The sequence below is a fragment of the Salvelinus fontinalis genome, chromosome 8, assembly GCF_029448725.1.
Source record: "Salvelinus fontinalis isolate EN_2023a chromosome 8, ASM2944872v1, whole genome shotgun sequence".
In the NCBI taxonomy this organism is placed as follows: Eukaryota; Metazoa; Chordata; class Actinopteri; order Salmoniformes; family Salmonidae; genus Salvelinus; species Salvelinus fontinalis.
In genome coordinates this window covers 51,884,646-51,907,486 of record NC_074672.1, presented here as the reverse complement: position 1 = coordinate 51,907,486, position 22,841 = coordinate 51,884,646, and the positions used below count along the sequence as shown (strand labels likewise).

Here is a 22,841-nt window from a genome sequence, read left to right as displayed (position 1 = left end):
TAGCGTGTTATCTAGTTCGCTAGACGGGTTCGGTGGCCCAGTGCTGACTGTGTCATCCAGTGAATATTTGTTTGGTCATTCACTCGAAATAACGTGGAGTGTTATAGCCAACAAAACAGATGTTATGATATTGCTTTTTGTTTCTGTTTTGGGCTTTGCTGTATCATTGTAGTATTTAGATTTGATGGGCACGTTTTCGTTTTTAACCTTGATATTAGTTATTTTGTACCCACATATGACACTTGACGCGCTCTCTTGCCTCAGTTTGTCGCGTATAAATGTATTGTCGCTATGCGCTAGCTAGTTATAATGCTAGGTCGACAGGCAGCTGCAGTGGATGCTGCATTTCCGCCTCTCTTGTTGGCTGGTTGTCATGAATCTAGAAGTTACGGTCTGCTCCCACGCTGTCCCGGAAAGACCGCTATCATTTCTTGGTGTGAGTGTTGATAGTTATTTACTTACACGCGATTTACCGGTAGATTCGTCCAACGTTAAAGACCTATAGCTTTTGTGTGCTATCTCAACCCGTTTTCTAATGATGTTTAGTTATGACATTTTAATTCTGTTGCGACTTTTTTTTTATTTTTATAACTGACTGTGATTTGCTTTGTAAACAGACTATTTTCCTTATTATGTTTATTTTTGTCGTGTGATGACTGTCCTCAATAACCTGACGTGCTCGAGTTAAATGGCTTTGTCTCTATCAGATACTGTTGTTGTATGCTGCCTTGGCGACAGCCCCCCCACCACGAGGCTTTGTTAAGTGTTGCACCCCTACAGTTCACTGCAGTAACGTTTTACTGAATCAGCGGTTTTAGTGTTGAGGCAGAGATGGGGGGGGGGGGGGGGGGGGGTTGCATATAATTAACAATACCAGTTGTGTGAGATAGAGATGGGTTGGGCCTTCCTTATAGTATAATACCAGTAGAGATGGGTTGGGCCTTCCTTATAGTATAATACCAGTAGAGATGGGGTGGGCCTTCCTTATAGTATAATACCAGTAGAGATGGGGTGGGACTTCCTTATAGTATAATATATAATACCAGTAGAGATGGGGTGAGACTTCCTTATAGTATAATACATAATACCAGTATGTAAACATGCATATTTCATGTGGTCTCTCTCTCTCTCTGTGCTTGTCTCTGTCTGAAAGGAACATTTAATACCTCTATTCATATGTTACCAGTATAGCTCTGCTACCCGGCCCCGACATTATTAATCCGAGTAGGGCCTGTTTTTCCATCAATAACGAGGGTACGGGCAGGGCTCGGCTGTCACTAAATTGATCACTAACATTTTTAACCTGAGCCATTTGCTCGTGCTCTGCTGCACAGTCTAGTCATATCTGATCAGGTTAATAACATGGTGGTAGAAATGCTATAACCTTGTCAAATATTAAGATGAGAGATTATTTCACAGAGTTTAGAGCGATGAAAAGTAGCTACCTGCTAACGGATCTCATGTCTCTTCACTGAGCAGTTCAGAGTGATGAAAAGTAGCTACCTGCTAACGGATCTCATGTCTCTTCACTGAGCAGTTCAGAGTGATGAAAAGTAGCTTCCTGCTAACGGATCTCATGTCTCTTCACTGAGCAGTTCAGAGTGATGAAAAGTAGCTACCTGCTAACGGATCTCATGTCTCTTCACTGAGCAGTTCAGAGTGATGAAAAGTAGCTACCTGCTAACAGATCTCATGTCTCTTCACTGAGCAGTTCAGAGTGATGAAAAGTAGCTACCTGCTAACGGATCTCATGTCTCTTCACTGAGCAGTTCAGAGTGATGAAAAGTAGCTAACGGATCTCATGTCTCTTCACTGAGCAGTTCAGAGTGATGAAAAGTAGCTTCCTGCTAACGGATCTCATGTCTCTTCACTGAGCAGTTCAGAGTGATGAAAAGTAGCTACCTGCTAACGGATCTCATGTCTCTTCACTGAGCAGTTCAGAGTGATGAAAAGTAGCTTCCTGCTAACGGATCTCATGTCTCTTCACTGAGCAGTTCAGAGTGATGAAAAGTAGCTACCTGCTAACGGATCTCATGTCTCTTCACTGAGCAGTTCAGAGCGATGAGAAGTAGCTACCTGCTAACGGATCTCATGTCTCTTCACTGAGCAGTTCAGAGCGATGAGAAGTAGCTACCTGCTAACGGATCTCATGTCTCTTCACTGAGCAGTTCAGAGTGATGAAAAGTAGCTTCCTGCTAACGGATCTCATGTCTCTTTACTGAGCAGTTCAGAGTGATGAAAAGTAGCTAACGGATCTCATGTCTCTTCACTGAGCAGTTCAGAGTGATGAAAAGTAGCTTCCTGCTAACGGATCTCATGTCTCTTCACTGAGCAGTTCAGAGTGATGAAAAGTAGCTACCTGCTAACGGATCTCATGTCTCTTCACTGAGCAGTTCAGAGTGATGAAAAGTAGCTTCCTGCTAACGGATCTCATGTCTCTTTACTGAGCAGTTCAGAGTGATGAAAAGTAGCTAACGGATCTCATGTCTCTTCACTGAGCAGTTCAGAGTGATGAAAAGTAGCTTCCTGCTAACGGATCTCATGTCTCTTCACTGAGCAGTTCAGAGTGATGAAAAGTAGCTTCCTGCTAACGGATCTCATGTCTCTTCACTGAGCAGTTCAGAGTGATGAAAAGTAGCTAACGGATCTCATGTCTCTTCACTGAGCAGTTCAGAGTGATGAAAAGTAGCTTCCTGCTAACGGATCTCATGTCTCTTCACTGAGCAGTTCAGAGTGATGAAAAGTAGCTTCCTGCTAACGGATCTCATGTCTCTTCACTGAGCAGTTCAGAGTGATGAAAAGTAGCTACCTGCTAACGGATCTCATGTCTCTTCACTGAGCAGTTCAGAGTGATGAAAAGTAGCTAACGGATCTCATGTCTCTTCACTGAGCAGTTCAGAGTGATGAAAAGTAGCTACCTGCTAACGGATCTCATGTCTCTTCACTGAGCAGCCCAAGTGGGTTGACAAAAACAATTCGTGGTAGGGCCTGAACGTCGCAGGCATGGGTATGGCTTAAAATGAATGCCCCGTGCAAGGCTCTAGTTCCCAGGGACCGCCCTGGTCCTTGTTCTACGATATTTGATAATACCTGTTTTCATATCTGTTCTCAGGCCTGGTCCGTGTTCTACCACATGTTTCTCTAGCGGCCAGTGCAGCAGTTCGTTAATTTAGATAAATATTTTTCTATCTTCGCTGGGGTGAGTAGAATTGAATGATGGTTAGTGGAAGGGAGGGATGGAGGAAGGTTTGTTGTTCTCTGTCTAGCCTGACTGTAGATTGGATAAGAGTCCCTCTATACATGCTTCAGACCTTGTTCTGTAAGTCATGACTGTCTTGTCAATACATACAACTGTTACATCAGCTGTTTGAAGGAAAATATCTTTCCCCTGCAGTCCTCATTTAATCCAATTGACATTGGCAGGTCAGACGGCAAGGATTTAGTCAGTTGTTGGCCAGGCAGTCTCATTGCACTGAGACGACTTACCAACTAAATCATCATTTACACACTATCATAGTCATGAAATTTCATGTTTTGATTTTAAAGTCTTCCGTAGGTTGTGTCATGGCTGTCCAGTACTGCAGTTTGTTAGTCTACAGATTTCTGTTAGGACTACTGTCAGTTGTTTTATCTGTGTGTGTGTGTGTGTGTGTGTGTGTTGTCAGACAGAAAGGAGAGCCTCACACTCTAGGAGCTCAGATGTATTAATTGAATAACCAATATTTCAACAGCCTTCCTCAGGGTATAATGAGAAACACTGTGGGTTACTAGTTTCTAGAGTTTGAAAGGACACACATGTGTCTGTAGTCATGGCCGGCTGTGGCTTGATATCATTGGTTGATTTACTGATATATAAATAGAACATATAAAACCAGGATGGATAGCATACAGTCATATATACAATGTGGCTACATAGGCTAGTGGATAGCATACAGTCATATATACAATGTGGATAGCATACAGTCATATATACAATGTGGCTACATAGGCTAGTGGATAGCATACAGTCATATATACAATGTGGATAGCATACAGTCATATATACAATGTGGCTAGCATACAGTCATATATACAATGTGGCTAGTGGATAGCATACAGTCATATATACAATGTGGCTACATAGGCTAGTGGATAGCATAGTCATATATACAATGTGGATAGCATACAGTCATATATACAATGTGGATAGCATACAGTCATATATACAATGTGGCTAGTGGATAGCATACAGTCATATATACAATGTGGCTAGTGGATAGCATACAGTCATATATACAATGTGGCTAGTGGATAGCATACAGTCATATATACAATGTGGATAGCATACAGTCATATATACAATGTGGCTACATAGGCTAATGGATCGCATATGGTCATAGATACAATGTGGCTACATAGGCTAATGGATAGCATACAGTCATAGATACAATGTGGCTAGTGGATAGCATACAGTCATATATACAATGTGGCTACATAGGCTAGTGGATAGCATACAGTCATATATACAATGTGGCTACATAGGCTAATGGATAGCATATGGTCATAGATACAATGTGGCTACATAGGCTAATGGATAGCATACAGTCATAGATACAATGTGGCTACATAGGCTAATGGATAGCATACAGTCATAGATACAATGTGGCTAGTGGATAGCATACAGTCATATATACAATGTGGCTACATAGGCTAATGGATAGCATATGGTCATAGATACAATGTGGCTACATAGGCTAATGGATAGCATACAGTCATAGATACAATGTGGCTACATAGGCTAATAGATAGCATACAGTCATATATACAATGTGGCTACATGGGCTAATAGATAGCATACGGTCATGGATACAATGTGGCTACATAGGCTAATGGATAGCATACAGTCATAGATACAATGTGGCTAGATAGGCTAATGGATAGGCGAAGGGAGCAAGGGTCTTTAAATTAAAGATACAGGCAGCTTCTCGTTTTTAACAATAAATTGTCGAGGTCACCCTTTTCCCCTAGGGAGGGTGACATGTTTGATGCCGATATAACGTAGAGACAGTGGGGTTGTTCTTCCAGACAGGGGGCCGGTACTGGGTATGTTGTCTAAGTGTGTGTATGTCGCTGTGTTAGGTTGTCAAACTAATAATTGTGTGTGTTTTCAGATGTCCAGCTCGCCGCTGTCCAAGAAGCGTCGCGTGTCAGACTCAGAGACGAAGACGGGATCCCACTGCTCCTCCTCTAACTCTGTCAGAACTGAACTGTCTCACACACCCACCAACGTACGTACACACACACACACACACACACTAACACACACGCACACACACACACACACACTGCACCTCCTCTAACTCTGTCAGAACTGAACTGTCTCACACACCCACCAACGTACACACACCCACCAACGTACACACACCCACCAACATACACACACACACACATACACACACACACTGCACCTCCTCTAACTGTCAGAACTGAACTGTCTCACACACTGCTGGGTTCGTTTGACTGGTTTTCACGTCTGTTCTGCAGGGCATGGCTAAGAATGGCAATGATGCTGAGATCGACGAAGGCCTGTACTCCAGACAGCTGTAAGTACCATATCTATAACCTATGAATGTCACCCAGAGTACCATATCTATAACCTATGAATGTCACCCAGAGTACCATATCTATAACCTATGAATGTCACCCAGAGTACCAGATCTATAACCTATGAATGTCACCCAGAGTACCAGATCTATAACCTATGAATGTCACCCAGAGTACCAGATCTATAACCTATGAATGTCACCCAGAGTACCAGATCTATAACCTATGAATGTCACCCAGAGTACCAGATCTATAACCTATGAATGTCACCCAGAGTACCAGATCTATAACCTATGAATGTCACCCAGAGTACCAGATCTATAACCTATGAATGTCACCCAGAGTACCAGATCTATAACCTATGAATGTCACCCAGAGTACCAGATCTATAACCTATGAATGTCACCCAGAGTACCAGATCTATAACCTATGAATGTCACCCAGAGTACCAGATCTATAACCTATGAATGTCACCCAGAGTACCAGATCTATAACCTATGAATGTCACCCAGAGTACCAGATCTATAGCCTATGAATGTCACCCAGAGTACCAGATCTATAACCTATGAATGTCACCCAGAGTACCAGATCTATAACCTATGAATGTCACCCAGAGTACCAGATCTATAACCTATGAATGTCACCCAGAGTACCAGATCTATAACCTATGAATGTCACCCAGAGTACCAGATCTATAACCTATGAATGTCACCCAGAGTACCAGATCTATAACCTATGAATGTCACCCAGAGTACCACATCTATAACCTATGAATGTCACCCAGAGTACCATATCTATAACCTATGAATGTCACCCAGAGTACCAGATCTATAACCTATGAATGTCACCCAGAGTACCAGATCTATAACCTATGAATGTCACCCAGAGTACCAGATCTATAACCTATGAATGTCACCCAGAGTACCAGATCTATAACCTATGAATGTCACCCAGAGTACCAGATCTATAACCTATGAATGTCACCCAGAGTACCAGATCTATAACCTATGAATGTCACCCAGAGTACCAGATCTATAACCTATGAATGTCACCCAGAGTACCAGATCTATAACCTATGAATGTCACCCAGAGTACCAGATCTATAACCTATGAATGTCACCCAGAGTACCAGATCTATAACCTATGAATGTCACCCAGAGTACCACATCTATAACCTATGAATGTCACCCAGAGTACCAGATCTATAACCTATGAATGTCACCCAGAGTACCAGATCTATAACCTATGAATGTCACCCAGAGCGTTGGTGACAAACTGCTGCCGGAGGCAATTTCACTACGCATTTTTTTGCCGATATTTACTGACACTGGCCATATTCAACGGGCGTTGAGCGTTGGTAAATTCATCAGTTATTCTGCTCTCTGGTACTACTCAGACGAGTGTACTCTGAAATCAGAGTAGATAGACAGAGAGAATTTACGAAAGCACCTGAATGTCCATTGAGAAGGCACAACGACTCTACCACTTAGCTAAGAATGACGGGAATAATCCAGTCAATGAACGTTGGGTAGTTAGTTAGATAGCAGATAGTTAATATACAGGCAGTTTGATGTATTAGTAGCCAACTAACGTTAGGTAGCTAGCTAACATACCGGTACATACTGCTGTAATGATATGCTATGTGGTTCATAAGGACAGTGTAGCTAGCTAACATACCGGTCCATACTGCTGTAATGATATGCTATGTGGTTCATAAGGACAGTGTAGCTAGCTAACATACCGGTCCATACTGCTGTAATGATATGCTATGTGGTTCATAAGGACAGTGTAGCTAACATACCGGTCCATACTGCTGTAATGATATGCTATGTGGTTCATAAGGACAGTGTAGCTAACATACCGGTCCATACTGCTGTAATGATATGCTATGTGGTTCATAAGGACAGTGTAGCTAACATACCGGTCCATACTGCTGTAATGATATGCTATGTGGTTCATAAGGACAGTGTAGCTAACATACCGGTCCATACTGCTGTAATGAAATGCTATGTGGTTCATAAGGACAGTGTAGCTAGCTAACATACCGGTCCATACTGCTGTAATGATATGCTATGTGGTTCATAAGGACAGTGTAGCTAGCATACCGGTCCATACTGCTGTAATGATATGCTATGTGGTTCATAAGGACAGTGTAGCTAACATACCGGTCCATACTGCTGTAATGATATGCTATGTGGTTCATAAGGACAGTGTAGCTAGCTAACATACCGGTCCATACTGCTGTAATGATATGCTATGTGGTTCATAAGGACAGTGTAGCTAACATACCGGTCCATACTGCTGTAATGATATGCTATGTGGTTCATAAGGACAGTGTAGCTAGCTAACATACCGGTCCATACTGCTGTAATGATATGCTATGTGGTTCATAAGGACAGTGTAGCTAACATACCGGTCCATACTGCTGTAATGATATGCTATGTGGTTCATAAGGACAGTGTAGCTAACATACCGGTCCATACTGCTGTAATGATATGCTATGTGGTTCATAAGGACAGTGTAGCTAGCTAACATACCGGTCCATACTGCTGTAATGATATGCTATGTGGTTCATAAGGACAGTGTAGCTAACATACCGGTCCATACTGCTGTAATGATATGCTATGAGGTTCATAAGGACAGTGTAGCTAACATACCGGTCCATACTGCTGTAATGATATGCTATGTGGTTCATAAGGACAGTGTAGCTAACATACCGGTACATACTGCTGTAATGATATGCTATGTGGTTCATAAGGACAGTGTAGCTAACATACCGGTCCATACTGCTGTAATGATATGCTATGAGGTTCATAAGGACAGTGTAGCTAACATACCGGTCCATACTGCTGTAATGATATGCTATGTGGTTCATAAGGACAGTGTAGCTAACATACCGGTCCATACTGCTGTAATGATATGCTATGTGGTTCATAAGGACAGTGTAGCTAACATACCGGTCCATACTGCTGTAATGATATGCTATGAGGTTCATAAGGACAGTGTAGCTAACATACCGGTCCATACTGCTGTAATGATATGCTATGTGGTTCATAAGGACAGTGTAGCTAGCTAACATACCGGTACATACTGCTGTAATGATATGCTATGTGGTTCATAAGGACAGTGTAGCTAACATACCGGTCCATACTGCTGTAATGATATGCTATGTGGTTCATAAGGACAGTGTAGCTAGCTAACATACCGGTCCATACTGCTGTAATGATATGCTATGTGGTTCATAAGGACAGTGTAGCTAGCTAACATACCGGTCCATACTGCTGTAATGATATGCTATGTGGTTCATAAGGACAGTGTAGCTAGCTAACATACCGGTCCATACTGCTGTAATGATATGCTATGTGGTTCATAAGGACAGTGTAGCTAACATACCGGTACATACTGCTGTAATGATATGCTATGTGGTTCATAAGGACAGTGTAGCTAACAAATTGTCAGCGAACATAACGTGTAAAGTAACTTATTTGAAAAGTCATTCCTTGATTACATTGTTCAACATTTGTCAACATTTGTCATAATTTAAAGCAATGAATTTGAATCGGCTTTCGTTGGACTTCGGCTGCATATTTTCCGCCATTTTCTTCAAATCTGGAAACGATGTGAAGCCACACCCATTTTCTGAAGAATTGCATTATGGGCCCAAAAAGCACGGACATGGTGTCCACTGCTTGTATACTTTGTATTTTGGCGGATTTAGTATGACATCCGGGAACATTTGGCATTCTAACTATATCCATACTATGACCAATAAGCATTGTATATACTCAATTTACGTCACAAATAGTACGGTTAGTATGAGTATTTGAACACAGCTCTGGTCTCTCTCCGTAGCGCTCTAGTGTCCTGGTCTCAGGCCAGAGTGGGCTTACATAGTATTATAAAGGTGTTATGTAGTGTTATAAAGCCTGTATTCTCTCCTCCGTAGCTACGTGTTGGGCCATGATGCTATGAAACGCATGCAGAGCTCCAACGTCCTGGTCTCAGGGCTGAGAGGGCTGACGTAGTGTTATAAAGGTGTTATGTAGTGTTATAAAGCCTGTATGCTCTCCTTCGTAGCTACGTGTTGGGCCATGATGCTATGAAACGCATGCAGAGCTCCAACGTCCTGGTCTCAGGGCTGAGAGGGCTGACGTAGTGTTATAAAGGTGTTATGTAGTGTTATAAAGCCTGTATGCTCTCCTTCGTAGCTACGTGTTGGGCCATGATGCTATGAAACGCATGCAGAGCTCCAACGTCCTGGTCTCAGGGCTGAGAGGGCTGGGCGTGGAGATCGCTAAGAACGTCATCCTGGGAGGAGTGAAGAGTGTTACCCTGCACGACCAGGGACAGGCTGAATGGAGAGACCTCTCCTCACAGGTACGTGGTGTGTGTTACCCTGCATGACCAGGGACAGGCTGAATGGAGAGACCTCTCCTCACAGGTACGTGGTGTGTGTTACCCTGCATGACCAGGGACAGGCTGAATGGAGAGACCTCTCCTCACAGGTACGTGATGTGTGTGTTTGTGGAGCTTCTCTTTGAGCATGCTCAGTTCAAGATGATATTGATTGGATCATGTTGTTAGTTCTACCTGCGAGAAGAGGACCTGTCTCTGTAATAACCCTGTCTCTGTAATAACCCTGTCTCTGTAATAACCCTCTCTCTGTAATAACCCTGTCTCTGTAATAACCCTGCCTCTGTAATAACCCTGCCTCTGTAATAACCCTGCCTCTGTAATAACCCTGCCTCTGTAATAACCCTGCCTCTGTAATAACCCTGCCTCTGTAATAACCCTGCCTCTGTAATAACCCTGTCTCTGTAATAACCCTGCCTCTGTAATAACCCTGCCTCTGTAATAACCCTTCCTCTGTAATAACCCTGCCTCTGTAATAACCCTGTCTCTGTAATAACCCTGTCTCTGTAATAACCCTGTCTCTGTAATAACCCTGTCTCTGTAATAACCCTGTCTCTGTAATAACCCTGTCTCTGTAATAACCCTGTCTCTGTAATAACCCTGTCTCTGTAATAACCCTGTCTCTGTCTCCAGTTCTACCTGAGAGAAGAGGACCTGTCTCTGTAATAACCCTGTCTCTGTAATAACCCTGCCTCTGTAATAACCCTGCCTCTGTAATAACCCTGCCTCTGTAATAACCCTGCCTCTGTAATAACCCTGCCTCTGTAATAACCCTGCCTCTGTAATAACCCTGTCTCTGTAATAACCCTGTCTCTGTAATAACCCTGTCTCTGTAATAACCCTGTCTCTGTCTCCAGTTCTACCTGAGAGAAGAGGACCTGTCTCTGTAATAACCCTGTCTCTGTAATAACCCTGTCTCTGTAATAACCCTGTCTCTGTAATAACCCTGTCTCTGTAATAACCCTGCCTCTGTAATAACCCTGCCTCTGTAATAACCCTGTCTCTGTAATAACCCTGTCTCTGTAATAACCCTGTCTCTGTAATAACCCTGTCTCTGTCTCCAGTTCTACCTGAGAGAAGAGGACCTGTCTCTGTAATAACCCTGTCTCTGTAATAACCCTGTCTCTGTAATAACCCTGTCTCTGTAATAACCCTGTCTCTGTCTCCAGTTCTACCTGAGAGAAGAGGACCTGTCTCTGTAATAACCCTGTCTCTGTAATAACCCTGTCTCTGTAATAACCCTGTCTCTGTAATAACCCTGTCTCTGTAATAACCCTGTCTCTGTAATAACCCTGTCTCTGTAATAACCCTGTCTCTGTCTCCAGTTCTACCTGCGAGAAGAGGACCTGGGGAAGAACAGGGCTGAGGTGTCGCAGACTCGCCTGGCTGAACTCAACAGCTACGTACCAGTAGTGGCCTACACTGAAGCCCTCACCGACGATTACCTGACTCAGTTCCAGGTAAAACTACATTACCCATCAACCCCCGTACCTAGTGAAACTACATTACACTGAAGCCCTCACCGACGATTACCTGACTGTTCCAGGTAAAACTACATTACCCATCAATCCCCGTACCTAGTGAAACTACATTACACTGAAGCCCTCACCGACGATTACCTGACTCAGTTCCAGGTAAAACTACATTACCCATCAATCCCCGTACCTAGTGAAACTACATTACACTGAAGCCCTCACCGACGATTACCTGACTCAGTTCCAGGTAAAACTACATTACCCATCAATCCCCGTACCTAGTGAAACTACATTACACTGAAGCCCTCACCGACGATTACCTGACTGTTCCAGGTAAAACTACATTACCCATCAATCCCCGTACCTAGTGAAACTACATTACACTGAAGCCCTCACCGATGACTACCTGACTCTGTTCCATGTGGGTTATAAACTGCATTACCCATCAACCCCCTTACCTGGTTAAACTACATTACACTCGAGCCATAATACCATTCTGTTCACTCTAATCATGAATTCTTCCACCTAATTTGTTGAACTTGTGAACCATATATGGTAGAGACCAGGTTTGGACTTGGTCTCTTTCCACATTTTGTGTTTAATTCAATTCTCTTCTGAATTAATACATATATTTTTTTTTATAAACATTGGATGTAATAATTGTATGTGTCTGATAACACGTCTCTGTGTTCGTAGGTTGTAGTCCTGACCAACTCTCCTCTAGAGGAGCAGCAGCGTGTTGGAGACTTCTGTCACAGTAACGGCATCAAGCTGGTGATCGCTGACACACGGGGACTCTTCGGACAGCTCTTCTGTGACTTCGGAGAGGAGATGGTGGTGATCGATACCAACGGAGAGCAGCCTCTCTCTGCCATGATCTCCATGATCACTAAGGTTAGTACCCTACTACAATTCAGGCTGTAACAACAACATGTGGACATGGTAAAGTCTAAAAAGCTTTGTTGTACAATTTAAAGGTCAAATACGCTGAATTTCAGTCATGAAATTATCCTTAGGATAAATATAATATACTGCTGGAGCTGTTTGGTTAGTCCACTGCTGGAGCTGTTTGGTTAGTCCACTGCTGGAGCTGTTTGGTTAGTCCACTACTGGAGCTGTTTGGTTAGTCCACGACTGGAGCTGTTTGGTTAGTCCACTGCTGGAGCTGTTTGGTTAGTCCACTGCTGGAGCTGTTTGGTTAGTCCACTACTAGAGCTGTTTGGGTTAGTCCACTACTAGAGCTGTTTGGTTAGTCCACTACTGGAGCTGTTTGGTTAGTCCACTACTAGAGCTGTTTGGTTAGTCCACTACTGGAGCTGTTTGGTTCGTCCACTACTGGAGCTGTTTGGTTAGTCCACTACTAGAGCTGTTTGGTTAGTCCACTACTAGAGCTGTTTGGGTTAGTCCACTACTAGAGCTGTTTGGTTAGTCCACTACTGGAGCTGTTTGGTTAGTCCACTGCTGGAGCTGTTTGGTTAGTCCACTACTAGAGCTGTTTGAGTTAGTCCACTACTAGAGCTGTTTGGGTTAGTCCACTACTAGAGCTGTTTGGTTAGTCCACTACTAGAGCTGTTTGGTTAGTCCACTACTAGAGCTGTTTGGTTAGTCTACTACTGGAGCTGTTTGGTTAGTCCACTACTGGAGCTGTTTGGTTAGTCTACTACTGGAGCTGTTTGGTTAGTCCACTACTAGAGCTGTTTGGTTAGTCCACTACTAGAGCTGTTTGGTTAGTCCACTACTAGAGCTGTTTGGTTAGTCCACTACTGGAGCTATAGGTGCTGCTGTTTGGTTAGTCCACTACTAGAGCTGTTTGGTTAGTCCACTACTGGAGCTGTTTGGTTAGTCCACTACTAGAGCTGTTTGGGTTAGTCCACTACTAGAGCTGTTTGGTTAGTCCACTACTAGAGCTGTTTGGTTAGTCCACTACTAGAGCTGTTTGGTTAGTCCACTACTGGAGCTATAGGTGCTGCTGTTTGGTTAGTCCACTACTGGAGCTGTTTGGTTAGTCCACTACTGGAGCTGTTTGGTTAGTCCACTACTGGAGCTGTTTGGTTAGTCCACTACTGGAGCTGTTTGGTTAGTCCACTACTAGAGCTGTTTGGTTAGTCCACTACTAGAGCTGTTTGGTTAGTCCACTACTGGAGCCGTTTGGTTAGTCCACTACTGGAGCCGTTTGGTTAGTCCACTACTGGAGCTGTTTGGTTAGTCCACTCCTAGATCTGTTTGGTTAGTCCACTACTGGAGCTGTCTGGTTAGTCCACTACTGGAGCTGTAGATGCTGCTGTTTGGTTAGTCCACTACTGGAGCTGTTTGGTTAGTCCACTACTAGAGCTGTTTGGTTAGTCCACTACTAGAGCTGTTTGGTTAGTCCACTACTGGAGCTGTTTGGTTAGTCCACTACTGGAGCTGTAGGTGCTGCTGTTTGGTTAGTCCACTACTGGAGCTGTTTGGTTAGTCCACTACTGGAGCTGTTTGGTTAGTCCACTACTGGAGCTGTTTGGTTAGTCCACTACTGGAGCTGTTTGGTTAGTCCACTACTGGAGCTGTTTGGTTAGTCCACTACTGGAGCTGTTTGGTTAGTCCACTACTGGAGCTGTTTGGTTAGTCCACTCCTGGATCTGTTTGGTTAGTCCACTACTGGAGCTGTAGGTGCTGCTGTTTGGTTAGTCCACTACTGGAGCTGTTTGGGTTAGTCCACTACTAGAGCTGTTTGGTTAGTCCACTACTGGAGCTGTTTGGTTAGTCTACTACTGGAGCTGTTTGGTTAGTCCACTACTGGAGCTGTTTGGTTAGTCCACTACTGGAGCTGTTTGGTTAGTCCACTACTGGAGCTGTTTGGTTAGTCCACTACTAGAGCTGTTTGGTTAGTCCACTACTAGAGCTGTTTGGTTAGTCCACTACTGGAGCTGTAGATGCTGCTGTTTGGTTAGTCCACTACTGGAGCTGTTTGGTTAGTCCACTACTGGAGCTGTAGATGCTGCTGTTTGGTTAGTCCACTCCTAGATCTGTTTGGTTAGTCCACTACTGGAGCTGTTTGGTTAGTCCACTACTGGAGCTGTAGGTGCTGCTGTTTGGTTAGTCCACTACTGGAGCTGTTTGGTTAGCCCACTACTAGAGCTGTTTGGTTAGTCCACTACTGGAGCTGTTTGGTTAGTCCACTCCTAGAGCTGTTTGGTTAGTCCACTCCTAGAGCTGTTTGGTTAGTCCACTACTGGAGCTGTTTGGTTAGTCCACTACTGGAGCTGTTTGGGTTAGTCCACTACTAGAGCTGTTTGGTTAGTCCACTACTAGAGCTGTTTGGTTAGTCCACTACTGGAGCTGTTTGGTTAGTCCACTACTGGAGCTGTTTGGTTAGTCCACTACTGGAGCTGTTTGGTTAGTCCACTACTAGAGCTGTTTGTTTGGTCCACTACTAGAGCTGTTTGGTTAGTCCACTGCTGTAGGTGCTGCTGTTTGGTTAGTCCACTACTGGAGCTGTTTAGTTAGTCCACTACTAGAGCTGTTTGGTTAGTTCCCTACTGGAGCTGTTTGGTTAGTCCACTACTGGAGCTGTTTGGTTAGTCCACTACTGGAGCTGTTTGGTTAGTCCACTACTGGAGCTGTTTGGTTAGTCCACTACTGGAGCTGTTTGGTTAGTCCACTACTAGAGCTGTTTGGTTAGTCCACTACTAGAGCTGTTAGTCCACTACTAGAGCTGTTAGTCCACTACTAGAGCTGTTTGGTTAGTCCACTACTAGAGCTGTTTGGTTAGTCCACTACTAGAGCTGTAGGTGCTGGTGTTTGGTTAGTCCACTACTAGAGCTGTAGATGCTGCTGTTTGGTTAGTTCATTCCTAGATCTGTTTGGTTAGTCCACTCCTAGAGCTGTTTGGTTAGTCCACTACTGGAGCTGTTTGGTTAGTCCACTCCTAGATCTGTTTGGTTAGTCCACTACTGGAGCTGTTTGGTTAGTCCACTACTGGAGCTGTAGATGCTGCTGTTTGGTTAGTCCACTACTAGAACTGTTTGGTTAGTCCACTACTGGAGCTGTTTGGTTAGTCCACTACTAGAGCTGTTTGGTTAGTCCACTACTGGAGCTGTTTGGTTAGTCCACTACTGGAGCTGTTTGGTTAGTCCACTACTGGAGCTGTTTGGTTAGTCCACTACTGGAGCTGTTTGGTTAGTCCACTACTGGAGCTGTTTGGTTAGTCCACTACTAGAGCTGTAGGTGCTGCTATTTGGTTAGTCCACTACTGGAGCTGTTTGGTTAGTCCACTACTGGAGCTGTTTGGTTAGTCCACTACTGGAGCTGTTTGGTTAGTCCACTACTGGAGCTGTTTGGTTAGTCCACTACTGGAGCTGTTTGGTTAGTCCACTACTAGAGCTGTTTGGTTGGTCCACTACTAGAGCTGTTTGGTTAGTCCACTACTAGAGCTGTTTGGTTGGTCCACTACTGGAGCTGTTTGGTTAGTCCACTACTGGAGCTGTTTGGTTAGTCCACTACTGGAGCTGTAGGTGCTGCTGTTTGGTTAGTCCACTACTAGAGCTGTTTGGTTAGTCCACTACTGGAGCTGTTTGGTTAGTCCACTACTGGAGCTGTTTGGTTAGTCCACTACTAGAGCTGTTTGGTTGGTCCACTACTGGAGCTGTTTGGTTAGTCCACTACTGGAGCTGTTTGGTTAGTCCACTACTGGAGCTGTAGGTGCTGCTGTTTGGTTAGTCCACTACTAGAGCTGTTTGGTTAGTCCACTACTGGAGCTGTTTGATTAGTCCACTACTAGAGCTGTTTGGTTAGTCCACTACTGGAGCTGTAGGTGCTGCTGTTTGGTTAGTCCACTACTAGAGCTGTTTGGTTGGTCCACTACTGGAGCTGTTTGGTTGGTCCACTACTGGAGCTGTTTGGTTGGTCCACTACTGGAGCTGTTTGGTTGGTCCACTACTAGAGCTGTTTGGTTGGTCCACTACTAGAGCTGTTTGGTTAGTCCACTACTAGAGCTGTTTGGTTGGTCCACTACTAGAGCTGTTTGGTTGGTCCACTACTAGAGCTGTTTGGTTGGTCCACTACTAGAGCTGTTTGGTTGGTCCACTACTGGAGCTGTTTGGTTAGTCAACTACTGGAGCTGTTTGGTTAGTCCACTACTGGAGCTGTTTGGTTAGTCCACTACTGGAGCTGTTTGGTTAGTCTACTACTGGAGCTGTTTGGTTAGTCCACTACTGGAGCTGTTTGGTTAGTCCACTACTGGAGCTGTTTGGTTAGTCCACTACTGGAGCTGTTTGGTTAGTCTACTACTGGAGCTGTTTGGTTAGTCTACTACTGGAGCTGTTTGGTTAGTCCACTACTGGAGCTGTTTGGTTAGTCCACTACTGGAGCTGTTTGGTTAGTCCACTACTGGAGCTGTTTGGTTAGTCCACTACTGGAGCTGTTTGGTTCGTCCACTACTGGAGCTGTTTGGTTAGTCCACTACTGGAGCTGTTTGGTTCGTCCACTACTAGAGCTGTTTGGTTCGTCCACTACTAGAGCTGTTTGGTTCGTCCACTACTAGAGCTGTTTGGTTCGTCCACTACTAGAGCTGTTTGGTTCGTCCACTACTAGAGCTGTTTGGTTCGTCCACTACTAGAGCTGTTTGGTTCGTCCACTACTAGAGCTGTTTGGTTCGTCCACTACTAGAGCTGTTTGGTTCGTCCACTACTAGAGCTGTTTGGTTCGTCCACTACTAGAGCTGTTTGGTTCGTCCACTACTAGAGCTGTTTGGTTCGTCCACTACTAGAGCTGTTTGGTTCGTCCACTACTAGAGCTGTTTGGTTAGTCCACTACTAGAGCTGTTAGTCCACTACTAGAGCTGTTTGGTTAGTCCACTGCTGTAGGTGCTGCTGTTTGGTTAGTCCACTACTAGAGCTGTTTGGTTAGTCCACTACTGTAGCTGTTTTGTTAGTCCACTACTAGAGCTGTAGGTGCTGGTGTTTGGTTAGTCCACTACTGGAGCTGTAGATGCTGCTGTTTGGTTAGTCCACTCCTAGATCTGTTTGGTTAGTCCACTCCTAGAGCTGTTTGGTTAGTCCACTACTGGAGCTGTAGATGCTGCTGTTTGGTTAGTCCACTACTGGAGCTGTTTGGTTAGTCCACTACTGGAGCTGTTTGGTTAGTCCACTACTGGAGCTGTTTGGTTAGTCCACTACTGGAGCTGTTTGGTTAGTCCACTACTGGAGCTGTTTGGTTAGTCCACTACTGGAGCTGTTTGGTTAGTCCACTACTAGAGCTGTTAGTCCACTACTAGAGCTGTTAGTCCACTACTAGAGCTGTTTGGTTAGTCCACTACTAGAGCTGTTTGGTTAGTCCACTACTAGAGCTGTAGGTGCTGGTGTTTGGTTAGTCCACTACTAGAGCTGTAGATGCTGCTGTTTGGTTAGTTCATTCCTAGATCTGTTTGGTTAGTCCACTCCTAGAGCTGTTTGGTTAGTCCACTACTGGAGCTGTTTGGTTAGTCCACTCCTAGATCTGTTTGGTTAGTCCACTACTGGAGCTGTTTGGTTAGTCCACTACTGGAGCTGTAGATGCTGCTGTTTGGTTAGTCCACTACTAGAACTGTTTGGTTAGTCCACTACTGGAGCTGTTTGGTTAGTCCACTACTAGAGCTGTTTGGTTAGTCCACTACTGGAGCTGTTTGGTTAGTCCACTACTGGAGCTGTTTGGTTAGTCCACTACTGGAGCTGTTTGGTTAGTCCACTACTGGAGCTGTTTGGTTAGTCCACTACTGGAGCTGTTTGGTTAGTCCACTACTAGAGCTGTAGGTGCTGCTATTTGGTTAGTCCACTACTGGAGCTGTTTGGTTAGTCCACTACTGGAGCTGTTTGGTTAGTCCACTACTGGAGCTGTTTGGTTAGTCCACTACTGGAGCTGTTTGGTTAGTCCACTACTGGAGCTGTTTGGTTAGTCCACTACTAGAGCTGTTTGGTTGGTCCACTACTAGAGCTGTTTGGTTAGTCCACTACTAGAGCTGTTTGGTTGGTCCACTACTGGAGCTGTTTGGTTAGTCCACTACTGGAGCTGTTTGGTTAGTCCACTACTGGAGCTGTAGGTGCTGCTGTTTGGTTAGTCCACTACTAGAGCTGTTTGGTTAGTCCACTACTGGAGCTGTTTGGTTAGTCCACTACTGGAGCTGTTTGGTTAGTCCACTACTAGAGCTGTTTGGTTGGTCCACTACTGGAGCTGTTTGGTTAGTCCACTACTGGAGCTGTTTGGTTAGTCCACTACTGGAGCTGTAGGTGCTGCTGTTTGGTTAGTCCACTACTAGAGCTGTTTGGTTAGTCCACTACTGGAGCTGTTTGATTAGTCCACTACTAGAGCTGTTTGGTTAGTCCACTACTGGAGCTGTAGGTGCTGCTGTTTGGTTAGTCCACTACTAGAGCTGTTTGGTTGGTCCACTACTGGAGCTGTTTGGTTGGTCCACTACTGGAGCTGTTTGGTTGGTCCACTACTGGAGCTGTTTGGTTGGTCCACTACTAGAGCTGTTTGGTTGGTCCACTACTAGAGCTGTTTGGTTAGTCCACTACTAGAGCTGTTTGGTTGGTCCACTACTAGAGCTGTTTGGTTGGTCCACTACTAGAGCTGTTTGGTTGGTCCACTACTAGAGCTGTTTGGTTGGTCCACTACTGGAGCTGTTTGGTTAGTCAACTACTGGAGCTGTTTGGTTAGTCCACTACTGGAGCTGTTTGGTTAGTCCACTACTGGAGCTGTTTGGTTAGTCTACTACTGGAGCTGTTTGGTTAGTCCACTACTGGAGCTGTTTGGTTAGTCCACTACTGGAGCTGTTTGGTTAGTCCACTACTGGAGCTGTTTGGTTAGTCTACTACTGGAGCTGTTTGGTTAGTCTACTACTGGAGCTGTTTGGTTAGTCTACTACTGGAGCTGTTTGGTTAGTCCACTACTGGAGCTGTTTGGTTAGTCCACTACTGGAGCTGTTTGGTTAGTCCACTACTGGAGCTGTTTGGTTCGTCCACTACTGGAGCTGTTTGGTTAGTCCACTACTGGAGCTGTTTGGTTCGTCCACTACTAGAGCTGTTTGGTTCGTCCACTACTAGAGCTGTTTGGTTCGTCCACTACTAGAGCTGTTTGGTTCGTCCACTACTAGAGCTGTTTGGTTCGTCCACTACTAGAGCTGTTTGGTTCGTCCACTACTAGAGCTGTTTGGTTCGTCCACTACTAGAGCTGTTTGGTTCGTCCACTACTAGAGCTGTTTGGTTCGTCCACTACTAGAGCTGTTTGGTTCGTCCACTACTAGAGCTGTTTGGTTCGTCCACTACTAGAGCTGTTTGGTTCGTCCACTACTAGAGCTGTTTGGTTCGTCCACTACTAGAGCTGTTTGGTTAGTCCACTACTAGAGCTGTTAGTCCACTACTAGAGCTGTTTGGTTAGTCCACTGCTGTAGGTGCTGCTGTTTGGTTAGTCCACTACTAGAGCTGTTTGGTTAGTCCACTACTGTAGCTGTTTTGTTAGTCCACTACTAGAGCTGTAGGTGCTGGTGTTTGGTTAGTCCACTACTGGAGCTGTAGATGCTGCTGTTTGGTTAGTCCACTCCTAGATCTGTTTGGTTAGTCCACTCCTAGAGCTGTTTGGTTAGTCCACTACTGGAGCTGTAGATGCTGCTGTTTGGTTAGTCCACTACTGGAGCTGTTTGGTTAGTCCACTACTGGAGCTGTTTGGTTAGTCCACTACTGGAGCTGTTTGGTTAGTCCACTACTGGAGCTGTTTGGTTAGTCCACTACTGGAGCTGTTTGGTTAGTCCACTACTGGAGCTGTTTGGTTAGTCCACTACTGGAGCTGTTTGGTTAGTCCACTACTGGAGCTGTTTGGTTAGTCCACTACTGGAGCTGTTTGGTTAGTCCACTACTGGAGCTGTTTGGTTAGTCCACTACTGGAGCTGTTTGGTTAGTCCACCACTGGAGCTGTTTGGTTAGTCCACCACTGGAGCTGTTTGGTTAGTCCACCACTGGAGCTGTTTGGTTAGTCCACCACTGGAGCTGTTTGGTTAGTCCACCACTGGAGCTGTTTGGTTAGTCCACCACTGGAGCTGTTTGGTTAGTCCACTACTGGAGCTGTAGATGCTGCTGTTTGGTTAGTCCACTACTGGAGCTGTTTGGGTTAGTCCACTACTAGAGCTGTTTGGGTTAGTCCACTACTAGAGCTGTTTGGGTTAGTCCACTACTAGAGCTGTAGGTGCTGCTGTTTGGTTAGTCCACTACTAGAGCTGTTTGGTTAGTCCACTACTGGAGCTGTTTGGGTTAGTCCACTACTAGAGCTGTAGGTGCTGCTGTTTGGTTAGTCCACTACTAGAGCTGTTTGGTTAGTCCACTACTGGAGCTGTTTGGTTAGTCCACTACTAGAGCTGTTTGGTTAGTCCACTACTGGAAATGTTTGGTTAGTCCACTACTAGAGCTGTTTGGTTAGTCCACTACTGGAGCTGTTTGGTTAGTCCACTACTGGAGCTGTATATGCTGCTGTTTGGTTAGTCCACTACTGGAGCTATAGGTGCTGCTGTTTGGTTAGTCCACTACTGGAAATGTTTGGTTAGTCCACTACTAGAGCTGTTTGGTTAGTCCACTACTGGAGCTGTTTGGTTAGTCCACTACTAGAGCTGTAGGTGCTGCTGTTTGTTTAGTCCACTACTGGAGCTGTTTGGTTAGTCCACGACTAGAGCTGTTTGGTTAGTCCACGACTAGAGCTGTTTGGTTAGTCCACTCCTAGAGCTGTTTGGTTAGTCCACGACTAGAGCTGTTTGGTTAGTCCACGACTGGAGCTGTTTGGTTAGTCCACGACTGGAGCTGTTTGGTTAGTCCACGACTAGAGCTGTTTGGTTAGTCCACGACTGGAGCTGTTTGGTTAGTCCACGACTGGAGCTGTTTGGTTAGTCCACGACTGGAGCTGTTTGGTTAGTCCACGACTGGAGCTGTTTGGTTAGTCCACGACTGGAGCTGTTTGGTTAGTCCACGACTGGAGCTGTTTGGTTAGTCCACGACTGGAGCTGTTTGGTTAGTCCACGACTGGAGCTGTTTGGTTAGTCCACGACTGGAGCTGTTTGGTTAGTCCACGACTGGAGCTGTTTGGTTAGTCCACGACTGGAGCTGTTTGGTTAGTCCACTACTGGAGCTGTTTGGTTAGTCCACTACTGGAGCTGTTTGGTTAGTCTACTACTGGAGCTGTTTGGTTAGTCCACTACTGGAGCTGTTTGGTTAGTCCACTACTGGAGCTGTTTGGTTAGTCCACTACTGGAGCTGTTTGGTTAGTCTACTACTGGAGCTGTTTGGTTAGTCCACTACTGGAGCTGTTTGGTTAGTCCACTACTGGAGCTGTTTGGTTAGTCCACTACTGGAGCTGTTTGGTTAGTCCACTACTGGAGCTGTTTGGTTCGTCCACTACTGGAGCTGTTTGGTTAGTCCACTACTGGAGCTGTTTGGTTCGTCCACTACTAGAGCTGTTTGGTTCGTCCACTACTAGAGCTGTTTGGTTCGTCCACTACTAGAGCTGTTTGGTTCGTCCACTACTAGAGCTGTTTGGTTCGTCCACTACTAGAGCTGTTTGGTTCGTCCACTACTAGAGCTGTTTGGTTCGTCCACTACTAGAGCTGTTTGGTTCGTCCACTACTAGAGCTGTTTGGTTCGTCCACTACTAGAGCTGTTTGGTTCGTCCACTACTAGAGCTGTTAGTCCACTACTAGAGCTGTTTGGTTAGTCCACTGCTGTAGGTGCTGCTGTTTGGTTAGTCCACTACTAGAGCTGTTTGGTTAGTCCACTACTGTAGCTGTTTTGTTAGTCCACTACTAGAGCTGTAGGTGCTGGTGTTTGGTTAGTCCACTACTGGAGCTGTAGATGCTGCTGTTTGGTTAGTCCACTCCTAGATCTGTTTGGTTAGTCCACTCCTAGAGCTGTTTGGTTAGTCCACTACTGGAGCTGTAGATGCTGCTGTTTGGTTAGTCCACTACTGGAGCTGTTTGGTTAGTCCACTACTGGAGCTGTTTGGTTAGTCCACTACTGGAGCTGTTTGGTTAGTCCACTACTGGAGCTGTTTGGTTAGTCCACTACTGGAGCTGTTTGGTTAGTCCACTACTGGAGCTGTTTGGTTAGTCCACTACTGGAGCTGTTTGGTTAGTCCACTACTGGAGCTGTTTGGTTAGTCCACTACTGGAGCTGTTTGGTTAGTCCACTACTGGAGCTGTTTGGTTAGTCCACCACTGGAGCTGTTTGGTTAGTCCACCACTGGAGCTGTTTGGTTAGTCCACCACTGGAGCTGTTTGGTTAGTCCACCACTGGAGCTGTTTGGTTAGTCCACCACTGGAGCTGTTTGGTTAGTCCACCACTGGAGCTGTTTGGTTAGTCCACTACTGGAGCTGTAGATGCT

The 22,841-nt window shown here is 45.0% G+C and overlaps 1 protein-coding gene across 2 annotated transcripts in view; it reads left to right on the top strand.

Annotated features, from left to right (window-relative positions):
* Positions 1-358: 358 nt before the first annotated feature.
* LOC129861403 (ubiquitin-like modifier-activating enzyme 1) overlaps positions 359-22,841 on the top strand; it is an 81,553-nt gene continuing 59,070 nt past the window's right edge. The window contains exons 1-6 of one of the 2 annotated variants that reach the window (XM_055932801.1): positions 359-436; positions 5,151-5,267; positions 5,524-5,582; positions 9,792-9,960; positions 11,322-11,456; positions 12,168-12,365. In XM_055932801.1, coding sequence (XP_055788776.1) covers positions 374-436; positions 5,151-5,267; positions 5,524-5,582; positions 9,792-9,960; positions 11,322-11,456; positions 12,168-12,365 — 741 coding nt within the window. In that variant the 5' untranslated portion in view covers positions 359-373. The other variant, XM_055932800.1, reaches the window with a different exon arrangement.